The sequence below is a fragment of the Cajanus cajan genome, chromosome 2, assembly GCF_000230855.2.
Source record: "Cajanus cajan strain Asha chromosome 2, NIPB_CcT2T_4, whole genome shotgun sequence".
NCBI classification, from domain to species: domain Eukaryota; kingdom Viridiplantae; phylum Streptophyta; class Magnoliopsida; order Fabales; family Fabaceae; genus Cajanus; species Cajanus cajan.
This window is the reverse complement of record NC_138518.1, coordinates 74,346,139-74,358,747: the sequence shown is the minus strand read 5'-3', so window position 1 is coordinate 74,358,747 and position 12,609 is coordinate 74,346,139. Positions and strand designations below refer to the sequence as shown.

Sequence of the window (12,609 nt, the reverse complement as noted above, 5' to 3'; positions counted from 1 at the left end):
CCCTTTTATGTTATATAATATCATTATAATTTTTATTTTTACTTGTTACAAATGGGTCGGGTTCTGGTGGATTTAAAATTTAAAAATTAAATTGGTCCATTCAAACTCATTGTTACCCAAAATTTCAACCTACTTTAACCAACAACATGCCGAGAAACTACCTACAAACAAAAAAATTCTCTCAGTTTATGCAAGTTCGGATCAGGTTGCAGGTTTGTGTACACCATTAGAATTTGATATACCCATGTTTGATATTTTATCCGAATATTTAACCTTTATGATTGATGCTACACACCTTCGATAATAATTGATTTAAAATTTTAATCGCACATGTTTTTTAGGAGTATATCCTGCTATAATTTTTAAAATACAAAATTTATATATAGTATAATAGATATTAATGATGTTTTTATTCAATTGAAACTATAATATTTTTTTTAGTAATATACATTGATATTTAATAAAATCGTTTTTATGTATATTATTAAGAAGAATTTTTAATTCTAAGCGAAGAATAGTGTAATAATACCTAAATTACGCCATGTAAATTTTATCCATTATTTAATTGATTCTTAAATAAAGTAAAAATTGTTTTAGATGAGTTAATTATTAGAAAAAGATGGTGTGGATCTCATGCATAAATTATTCATATTTACGAACCAATTATTAATTACCAAAAACTAATTCAAAGATAATTTATAACACTCATCTATAATCATCTAACTGTAAACATGAAATCTTAAGTTATCAATTAAGCAACTACTATTTACAAATTGTAACAGAACAACACAACCAACAATGTTATTTTTAGCATGACTCTCAAAAACATGTTCGTTCTCTAATCTTATCTTATGTTTCTCCTATAATAATATAATTATTGTAATTCAACAATAAGAAAAATACAAGTTAAGCTCGTAATCAATAAAAAAATATTATAAAAGTAATAAACTAATTATACAAACAGCTTGATCAACGCCAACAACATCAACCAAAGGCCCAAATCAGCGACACATAATAACATATCAACACAAGTTCTCAACTTAATAACTATTCAACACATCTACATAGTATAAGGACAACACAATAATTTAAAACTCAACACAACTTAGCAACATATCAACTTAAATAACATAATAACATAGCAATACAACACAATACGTCACCACGCATTTTAACTAAGAGATTTCTTATAATATAGGTGAGCAATCTAGGTGACTTGACCTTACCGAACCAACTTAACAACATGATCTTTTTGAGTTTGTTAGATCAAAAACAAATCTGGATATCAATCCACAACACATCATGATTTCTTAGATTTTTTCACTTCAACTATAAAAGTCCAATATTTATATGAGGGGTATAACAACTTGGGTGTGAGTCTATTACAACCTTGACATGCATCACTAAGCCTATATGAAATTAGTTTGTCGACTACCCCCTAAATATTATGTATCTTTCCAATATTTAGTTAGGGATTACGGCTCCCGATCTTATACCTTACTCGATTTGGCCACTTCTAAACTAGTATGATTAGCCTAACCTTATACGGTATCAACTAAGGACCTAGAAGAAACTCAACACTCTACTTTAAGAGAAAACTATACTCAATGAGATATTTCAGCTTTTAAAATAACACCTCTTCTCCAATCTTGAGTTATTCTCCAATCTTGAGTTAACAACATAATACAACTCCATGAATAATGCATTTTATCAACATAATTCAGCACTACAACATACCTCATGCATATCACAACACTAGACTACACATCAACATACTTCTCATACATTCACAACCCAACATAGAACAACATACAACTTATATACATTCAACACATTCACGCTTTGCGTGATTAACTCATGCCTAGTGCCCAACACCAATAAGGCAGAGAGCCTCTAGCTCATTCATGCTTGATGACAATCCTCTAACGCTTGGCGTCAATGAGGCAAAAAGTCTCTATGTATAACACACCTAACATTATAAAACTTACGCCCAACATCATCCAAGTATAGAGGCTTTGCTTGACCATGCTTGACGCTACATAACTTGCATCCGACCTCATTAAGGTAGATAGTTACTGACTTGATTATATTAGGTGTTACTTAACTTGTGCCTTATGTTACTAGGTCAGAAAGCCCCAAATGTAATCACGAACGGCGCCCCTCAATCCACGTTTAACGTGGCCAAGTTAGAGAACTCTCAACTAACCCACACCCAACACTACCTACTCGCCACTGGTGTCAGTTAGACAGAGTGTCTCTAACTTACATCACGCTTGGTGTCATGAAGTCATTCCCAATGTGAAGACAATTATTGCACTTGGAAGAATGGCGATTTGAGTTCAACCACATGCAATCTCACTTCTAATCCAACATGCAACAAGTAATTCAAAACAGTACAACCTATACAACTCAATTTCATCAAGAAACACAACATGCAATCAATACATGAACCAAAGTTACATATTTTTCTCCAAAACCCCAAAAACCTCAAGTAAAAAGCTACCCCCTTCCTCAAATCTACAACACAACCACAAAACATGTAATTCGAGCTAAAATCAACATATATAATACAACAACAATCAATTTACAAGTTTCTCTTATCTCGGATCTTTCAAACAAGAAAAAGAAAAAGGAGAATGCACGAAGAATGTGACTATAAGTTTTAGTTGAACGACTCTAATAATGATTATTTGCACTCCTGGCTTTGAATCTCAATACGACAACTCAATCTAAGCTTTGAGGGAAGAATCAAAGCTTTATTATGAAGTTAGAAGGAGGAAGGATCACTAATGGCTCTAGAGACTATTTCTCTAACTTTATTAATTAAAATTATTATTATGCATAATTTGTTGTTTAAATATTTTAAAACTCTAAAGACTTAAAAATTCTTATGAATTTAGTTATTTAGAAGTTGTTATGAGTTGAGGTTAAAGTTGACCAAATTTAGAAAAAAATATATAATATTTTCTTAAGAATTAAAATTTATATGTTCATTTTCTTAAGAAATTTATAGATAAGTAAAAATATTATATTAATAATAATTTTTCTTAACTAATTGATAATATAAAAAGTGCTTAATACCATATACTGTCGTTAAACTCAATAGTATAATCAACTTTCTAACACTAAATCCTACAAACAAAGTGTTAGCTTAGACGACCTTATATTTTACTTTTATAAATATTATATTTAATTTATTTATTTTTTCATAAAATAAATTAAAGATACAAAATTTTTATATAATTAAAAATTATTTTTATTTCATATACATTGAAATAAAGTGAAATAATTAAATATATTTAATCTCATAATTTTATTAACATATATATTATATAAAATACCCATTTCATTAACATCATTTTAAAAATATAAATATATAAAAATATAATTTATTAAAAATAGTTATTATACAAAATATTAAAAAACGAAAAAAAAAACATTTGTTTTACTGCTCTACCTAAAGATCAGAACTATGTTACCGAGGCTCAATCGATGATGACCGTTCTTTGAATTCTTCATCTTTCTGAACAAACTCATTGCTATCCTAATCCCTAATTTTTCAACCGCCGGTATATTCGCATGATACACACCGCATTTTCTTCATCTTTTACTGTCACTGATTGTTAAGGTAAATTCCCGTTTAAGAGGTCAATCCTTGCATTGGTAGATTCTTTCCGAGCTCGTTTCTCAAATTACACCTTATAAAGTTGAACAGCAACCTTTTCACTCACATTTTAACTGTTTTAAATTTGTAGATTTATGGAGCAGATAGAGGTATGTGTTGATACTGTTGTAGGAAATTCTATGTTGAGAGATATCTCCGATAGAGGAAGAAAATGCGTTACAACAGGTAATTTGAAGTTTATCATGTTTAATCACCTCAACAAATTGATTATGTTTGAATACTTCATAATTATAAATCTATACATACATGGGAGATACCGGTTGGACAGGACCAGCTAGAGGAATTATCTTTGATGAAATTTGTACTTCAAATTTTGTATGCCTACTTTTGCCTGAATACTCTTCTAAGCATGCTTTGCTACTGATTGGAAATTTCACAGCTGATATATAACTAAATCCGGAAGTTCTGTGTTGGACAAAGTTTTGGAAAACTAAATTTGGTTCCTGCTCCATAATTGTGTTCCCTTTCAGAGATTGGAACCTGTTGTTCCTAGTAGAGGGAGGAATACTGATACCTTAAATGAGGCTTACTTAAGGGTCTGTGAGGAACAATTATATGCTTGGAAACTTAACGTGGAAGGTAAGTTTTCTGAGTTGAAAATGCAAAACTCTTATTATTATTATTTTTATGCATTCTCCTGAGTTTGTTTATCTTTCTATCTCTCTCTCTTTACATACACACATCTATCAATTTTGAGGTCCTTGAGAGTGTACTTTTTGCGCTTTAAATTATTCTGAGTTGAAACAATATCATTATATCATGGTGAGAGACAATTGTTGTAAATTACTCTATCTTATTTTGGGAGGGGCCACTTAGTCATTTTTTACATTTTAAGAAGCATTCTTTTTTAATGGTGTTTCTGATATGTGATTTTGGTTGGCAATCCTAGATTTAAATATTTTCATAGAAATCAATTTATATGGATTTCAGGCTAGCAAATATGAAGTTGTTTTCATTGGCGACATATGAGAATTTCTGTTTCCTATTGTATGTAATTTGTATGGATTTCAGGTTAGGTCCCTCAACATGAAGGAGTGCCTTTTTAATTTAATTTTTATGGTTTTACATGAAAATAATTTTTATGGTTATGACGATGGATTTGATGTAGTCCTTTACAGTAATTTTATGACGTTGAACAAGGAGTAAAGAATATGATGTGAAAATGAAATATAATAGAAATTTCTCATATCCTGTTGATGTATCAAGGTTTTATAAAGGACAGAAGTTTAATTGGAAATAAAAGTTTTCTTGACATTTAATATGATATTTTGGTCATCAGAATGTGTCACACACACACACCCAGAACAAAGAACCATAGATGGCCTCCACCCTGTAGAGTTAAAAATGTTCATAGAGCCTTGAGATAAATAAATATGCTGGCAGAGCAGATAATGTTAGTTACAGCTAAAATCTTGATATTGAAGTTTTGAAAAGTGTATCAATTTTGAAAATTTGGAAAATTAAGATTTTTTATTACAGAAAAGTGGCTGTAGCTAGGGACAATCCAAAAAAATGGCATATTGAACCTAGCCCATTTGGCCATATGGGCTTTTGATTTTGTTGGCTTTTTGGACCTGGTCCATCTTAACTTCCCTTGGTGTGAAGAATACAACTAACATTTTTTGGGACCAATTCAGCAGTTACTTATGCTTTTTACCCTTATATAGACATAAAACTCAATACTAAATTATGTTATTTGGTTAAAGTTGAAGTACTGGGCATGAGGACAAGAACATAGAACTGAGTGAGACATGGAATGAAGTTGATTGAAGCTGAACCTGGTGGTGGTCGGACAGGCTGAGTTAGCCAAACCAAAAATGAAGGTCAAGCAAAAGCTTCACCAAGCCATGGATTTGCTGTACTCTCATGGCCCTGCTTCTTTTGACGATTACACTCGTCTTGTGCTTCATTGTGCTCGAGCCAATGACTTCATTCAAGCAAAGAGACTGCAGTCTCACATGGAGCTTTACCTTTTTCAACCAAAAGATTCCTTCATCCACAACCAACTCCTCCATTTGTATGCCAAATTTGGCAAGCTCTCAGATGCTCAAAATGTGTTTGATAACATGACTAAGAGAGATGTTTATTCTTGGAATGCCTTGCTTTCTGCTTATGCAAAGATGGGTATGGTTGAGAATTTGCATGTTGTCTTTGATCAAATGCCTTATCGTGATTCTGTTTCATATAACACATTGATTGCATGTTTTGCAAGTAATGGGCATTCAGGAAAAGCATTGAAAGTTCTTGTGAGAATGCAAGAAGATGGGTTTCAGCCTACCCAGTACTCCTATGTGAATGCATTGCAAGCATGTTCTCAGCTTTTGGATTTGAGATATGGGAAACAGATTCATGGGAGGATTGTTGTTGCTGATATGAGGGAAAATACTTTTGTATGGAATGCTGTGACCGATATGTATGCCAAATGTGGTGATATAGATAGGGCACGCTGGTTGTTTGATGGAATGATTTATAAAAATGTTGTTTCATGGAATCTCATGATCTCTGGGTATGTAAAAATGGGGAACCCTGATGAGTGCATTCATTTGTTTAACGAAATGCAGTTGGCAGGTTTGAAACCTGACCTAGTTACAATTTCAAATGTTCTCAATGCTTACTTTCAATGTGGACGTGTAGATGATGCTAGGAATATATTTACCGAATTACCAAAAGTAGATGAAATTTGTTGGACAACAATGATAGTTGGTTATGCACAAAATGGAAGAGAGGAGGATGCTCTGATGTTGTTTGGTGACATGCTACGTAGAAATGTTAAACCTGACAGTTACACCATTTCTAGTGTGGTTAGCTCTTGTGCCAAGCTAGCTTCTTTGTGTCAGGGTCAAGTGGTCCATGGAAAAGTAATAGTAATGGGTGTTGATAATAACATGCTTGTGTCAAGTGCTCTTGTCGATATGTACTGCAAGTGTGGAGTCACTTTGGATGCTTGGATCATTTTTGAAACTATGCCTATTCAAAATGTGATCACTTGGAATGCCATGATTCTGGGTTATGCACAAAATGGGCAAGTTCTAGAGGCCTTGGCTCTGTATGAAAGAATGCAAGAAGAAAAATTCAAACCTGATAATATTACTTTTGTGGGTGTCTTATCTGCTTGTATCAATGCTGATATGGTAAAAGAAGGACAGAAGTATTTTGATTCAATCAGTGAACAAGGAATGACACCAACATTGGATCACTATGCATGTATGGTCACTCTCCTAGGTCGATCAAGTAGTATTGATAAAGCAGTGGATCTAATCCAAGGTATGCCTCATGAACCAAATTACCATATTTGGTCTACCTTACTATCTGTTTGTGCCAAAGGTGACCTAAAGAATGCAGAGTTGGCAGCTAGTCATCTCTTTGAATTGGATCCACACAATGCTGGACCCTATATCATGCTTTCCAACTTGTATGCTGCTTGTGGGAGATGGAAAGATGTAGCTGTTGTAAGATCTCTCATGAAAGAAAAGAATGCAAAAAAGTTTGCTGCTTACAGTTGGGTTGAGGTTGAGAATGAAATCCATAGATTTGTTTCAGAAGATCACTCACATCCTGAAGTGGGAAAAATCTACGGTGAATTGAACAGATTGATCTCAGTAATGCGACAAATTGGATATAATCCAGATACAAACATTGTCCTACATAATGTGGGGGAGGAAGAAAAAATTAGATCCATTTCTTACCACAGCGAGAAACTTGCTCTTGCATTTGCTTTAATTAGAAAGCCCAATGGAGTTGCACCAATACGGATCATAAAGAATCTACGTGTATGTGATGACTGCCATGTATTTATGAAGTTTGCATCAATTACCATAGCACGACCAATCATTACAAGAGATTCAAACAGGTTTCATCATTTCTTTGGTGGGAAGTGCTCTTGCAAGGACAATTGGTAAAGTCTCGATGAGATGGTAATCTGCTGTACTTTAACTGTTTCCAAAAGGAAGGGTGCTAGCAATGTAATATGCATTCCATATCCTTTCTAAAAGTTTTTGAAACAAGGGAAAAATCTATGTTATTGTTCAAGACCCATGATTAAAGTAGGTGTCAGCAAGAGAATACTATAGCCACGTGCAGCTCAAGATGTTTTGGACTATTAGACAAGTATACACTGAATATTGATCAGTACTTGACATCGAATGAGCAGGTTTGAGCATTGAATGAAAGTGTCCAGAAATATACTCAACTTGCTGGGAAATTGGGGCTATTTGCGATATATGCTGTATGTAACTCAATATTTTGGCAGAGGCAATTTCTAGCTTCTAAAGGTAAATTTGAATTATGATAAAACATATTTAAAATATATATATATAATTTTACTGATAAAGAAAAAGTTCAAGTTGTAATATTGTGTAACAACATCTTGTATTTAACAGGAAATTCTCCCTGTTCAATTTTTGTAATTGTTCTTTTGTTTCTTAGTTGCTCAGTTTTAGTTTCTGCTTCCCATCATTGATGAGAATACATGTTTGTTTTCATCTTTTATGTTTTGTAACTGGTTATATATTACTATTACATGGTATTGGTAGGCATAAATGTTTATAAGAATACTGTCATTAATGTATGCATGGATATTGGTTTTCTATAAAAATCATTTGAGTGTGAAGTTTGCGGAAGATCCACAATAAGGGAAAGAATTCTAAATTGAATTTTGTGTGTATAAGAGGAAACTAGAAGTAAATTATTGACATGGTCAGTTTGAGTCATTTATGCATTGTTATTTATTTCCATTGCCTCTTTACAATGGTAAAAATGAAAGGATAATTTGATGATAACTTTGTCAGGGATGAACATAGCACCACTTGAACATGATTGGACCATAAAGCTCCAGTGCCAATGCCTGAGTTCATTGATATGTCTGCATTCTTGATCTCCAGTCTCCACCAAGGTTGTAGGATTGGTCCTATCAATTAAGAGGTGGTCCTGAAAACTCCATTAGGGTAAGTAATGTATAAAATAGTTTCAATTTCGATTCTCATTCTTCAATAGATATTGATTAATGATTATTCTTGTGAAATTAAAATTTCATGCTTTGTTCTGTTATGGAGTTTAGGATCCATTGATGCCATATATTGTAAAGCAAATTTAATCTTACACCAATAAATAACTTTATTTATTATGAATGTTAAAAATATCCTGGATAGGTTGAATATAGCCTCGTGTTTTATCATATGCTGAAAATAACTATTCTAAATTTTTCTGTAAATTGGTTGGTGATTAACTATAATTCAACTATTGCATTTATGTAAATCACTTCCTACAAGGAACTACCAGATGCTGTAAGTTTATCTAGTCTTGCACATGATTCTATGGATCCTATTCTTAATTTTAATGAGTTGACCTTGCTTCAACGATTGATTATGTAGGTTGAAGTGATATGATACCCTAGTGTTATTAACATAATGTGATAGGAGACCATTGATTAAGAGGGTGTATGTAAGGCATAGAGTGGGAAAAACAATTGTAATTGAATAGTCTTTAAATAGGGAAGGGAGTTATTTGGAGGTTAGGAAGTTGTTGGGAGATGAGAGGTCTCTTGAATATCTCATTGTATTTCTCTGGTTGTATTGATCAGCAGAATTGCTCAATAATACACAGGCTCATGCCTAAATTATTTTCAGTCTATTCAATCTTTCTTAAATCTTTCCATCATATCAGTTATCATAATGCTTGCAGTTTATCTTATGTATGAGAAAATATATCCCGCTACTCATAGTTATATTATATGTCATAAAATCACAATTACGTTGAATCAAAGATTTTATAGATTTTCTTCCTAGTTAAATTGATGAATGTTGCTATCTTGGAGGATTTTGTAAGCAGCAGTAAAAACGCATATGGTGAGGAATTGGTTACTTTTGATGTCGTTCAGCACTATAGTTTTATTTTGGAGCTTCACTTGCAAGTCATAAGCATATGTTGCTTTTGGTTGAGTTCCATTGAACAAAAATTAGATTTGTGACCAAATGTCAACATTATTTAACTATTTGTTTGTAATAATTGTATCCTATGTAGCTTCCCCTTTTATGGGCTGTAATTAATCTCTGTTAGTATATTCTGCTGTTCGAGCTATCAATATAATCCGTGGGCCCGTGGCATACCTGTGCAATTTTTACAGCATTCATTTTTGTTAAGAATTACTGTGAGTTCACAGTCTAGGATTGGCTTTTACAACCAATGGAGTGCTTTGGCCATCGGTTTAGCTGCATAAAAATCTTTCAGGCTACTCGCTTTGGAGCACTATTTACGTACACCTCAAGGAGTACGTGCCTATTTATTTTGGTGTGCCAGGATAATCTTATGAAAATCTTGGTTACATTTTGACTTAATATTAAATATGTACTTATAATAGTTTTTTCTGCTATAGATTGTTGCTGCTCCCAAAGAAGTGCACTATATCGAGATCCTTAGGGAGATGAACGGCGATGGTAGCTGTATTCTAACTATTTTTTTTTCCTTGAGGATTGAAGCAAAACTTCATAATGATATTTTAATGTTAATTTAGTAGCTTGTTATTGAATAGAACGCAACAAAATTCACTGGGAGAAGGAAAGATGCGAAAACGCGATCATCTGGCGCAATAGTTTAACTGGGCTTTTTATTAATATGAAACAAGCTTTTCGGCCCATTTTATTGAGTCCAAAATTTATTTAAAATAAGTACTTTAGGCAGCCTATCTCTCCCTCTACACTATTTGCCTTGTTCTTTATCCCGATTAATTTTTTCTTTATGCAAGCTGACAAGATTAAAACTGTTAAACCAAAGTATTGAGGGAAATCGAATAGTAATATTAATTAATCTCATTTATGATCAATTAATTGGTAAGATCGAATTATAGCTACTCAGATTGTTGTTTGATTTTGATGTTATCAAGCTCAGTTGGTTGAATATGATGGATAAAATGTTGTAAACTTTCTTAGCACTGAGGTTGTTTTCCATGGATAAAAAATATCATAATTTGACGTTTGCTACCAATTTTCATTTTTAGGTCGCATTATTAGAAGAATAAGTCTTGACTTTATTATGTGAAAATTGTGTTTATTTCCTTTTTCATAAGTATTAAATAGGTGGTGTTTTTATCAATATTTGTAAATATTTTGAAGAAAAGGATCCATTTTGATATTATTAGTACTATTGTAAGCTCTGGTTGAGACTTGAGACGTACTTTTTTTTACAGAAGACGTGAGAGTTTAGACGTATTTCACTTTTTGTTTTTTGCTGAAAGACGTATTCTCACTTGCGAGTAAGATGATTTAACACACTTTTAAATTTATTACTATCGAAAAAACTTATTCCTAGATAATATGATTTTATTAAACACTATAATACAATCATTTTATAAAAAGAAATTATTTTTTTGGACCGGTACTAGAAAGATATATGGGGCGTCGATTTGATATTTCAGTGTTTTCATAGTACAGATTATAGGATAATAATGAATATATAGATCAAATTGATGCCAAATATACATAAAAAAAAAAAAAAAAGAGAGGCTAAATTGATGTTTATTTGAACATTAAAAATTAAATTAAATTTTAAAGTTATGAAAAATCAAATTGAAGTTCCATATATTTAATTTTGAAGTGAAGTTATTTATATGTGAATATTTTCATCTTAAAAGCAAGTATAAGTTTTTTATGTAATACAAAAGTTATCTAAATTAAATTAAATTTGTAAGCAATAGTTTAGTCGATTATTGAATTTGTATCATGATGATGAGATGTGTTTATGAAGAGATATGCGCAGCATGAACTTTTTATCGGAGATTTTTTGTGTCTGCAAAAATAGAAGGAAAGGCAAAAATGGTGATGAAAAATAATACACGTGCGTGTAATCTTGTATACGTGGTCCTTGTCTTGCCCAACGTCAACAGACAGCGTCCTACCATCTGCTGCCACTACCGTACGACACCTTTCAATCTTCATAATATGACTTTTGCTACACAGTCGGCACAATTCAATTGGTGCACCTTTTGTCTCTTTCTTCTAACACTCACCATTCATTTTCCTTATCTATATACACAAATGTTCTCATTACCTCGTTCTTTTCATGCCTTCGCCTATTATTTCTCGTAGGAAATTTATTAATCACATGCGTTTTTCAAACTTGTTACGCGGTCCTAGTGAATAATCTTATCCTACCACCAAATATGTTTTTGATTGATGTAATTGTTGCAGTATGTGTCTCTGATCGTTGTCAAATTTTATTATAAAGATGTGATTGTGATTTTTTAACCAAACAACCATGGGCTCCACAATTTAATTTTAACTTGACAATACAAAATTTAATTTTAATTTAATTTTAATGCTATTTTATTTATCTTTATAAAATTTATATAAAAATTAAAATAGGTCTAATGAAAACACACTGGAACACGGTTTTAAAAATCCAGCTACTATTATATGCAACATGACTTGGTTGGTGTTATATTTAGCATTAATATAGGTGTGACCAAAAGAAGAAAGCATCAACAAGCTAAGAATAAGATACATCTACCATCATTTCCGATCCAATGTCCTCTTTGTTTCTATTGTTCTCACCACATATATCTATCATTATTGTTATAGTTAATATGTCACAGTTGCTATCTTAGTCACTGCTGTTTTTTTTTGTCACATTATTATTGTTACCACTGTATCATTATTGTCATGATCCAGGAATGGACTTACATTACTAATTTAACCAAATAGGTTAGGACTTAGGATAGACTAATAAAAATTAAGTCAGAAAGATATCAGACTTATTTCAGTTATTTGGCCTTTTTTTCTCTTTCCTTTTTATATATAAAATTATTATAAATAAATAAAGCGACTCAATCTAAATTTTTTTTTATCTATATTAAATTATGATAACAACAAAATTCAAATTAAAAATTATATAATATTTTGTCGATGTGAATCCTAATAATTTAAGGAAATTCG

At 31.9% G+C, this 12,609-nt stretch overlaps 1 protein-coding gene across 6 annotated transcripts; it reads left to right on the top strand.

The window, feature by feature from the left end:
- The first annotated feature begins 3,462 nt into the window (after positions 1 to 3,462).
- Positions 3,463 to 10,364, top strand: LOC109803611 (pentatricopeptide repeat-containing protein At2g22070). 6 transcript variants are annotated; one of them, XM_020365256.3, is made up of 7 exons: positions 3,463 to 3,628; positions 3,756 to 3,850; positions 4,065 to 4,264; positions 5,392 to 7,956; positions 8,473 to 8,628; positions 9,911 to 9,950; positions 10,056 to 10,364. In XM_020365256.3, exon 4 carries the CDS (start codon positions 5,503 to 5,505, stop codon positions 7,582 to 7,584), a length of 2,082 nt encoding a protein of 693 aa, XP_020220845.1. In that variant the 5' UTR covers positions 3,463 to 3,628; positions 3,756 to 3,850; positions 4,065 to 4,264; positions 5,392 to 5,502; the 3' UTR covers positions 7,585 to 7,956; positions 8,473 to 8,628; positions 9,911 to 9,950; positions 10,056 to 10,364. The 6 variants fall into 6 exon arrangements, with proteins under 6 accessions (XP_020220845.1, XP_082925164.1, XP_082925163.1 ...); XM_083069038.1 differs by having other exon boundaries at positions 9,704 to 9,950; XM_083069037.1 differs by having other exon boundaries at positions 9,055 to 9,950.
- Positions 10,365 to 12,609: the final 2,245 nt, after the last annotated feature.

Bases quoted from the DNA above. Each gene is read 5' to 3' on its own strand.
- LOC109803611 (XM_020365257.3), top strand. From the start codon at position 5,503: ATGAAGGTCAAGCAAAAGCTTCACCAAGCCATGGATTTGCTGTACTCT.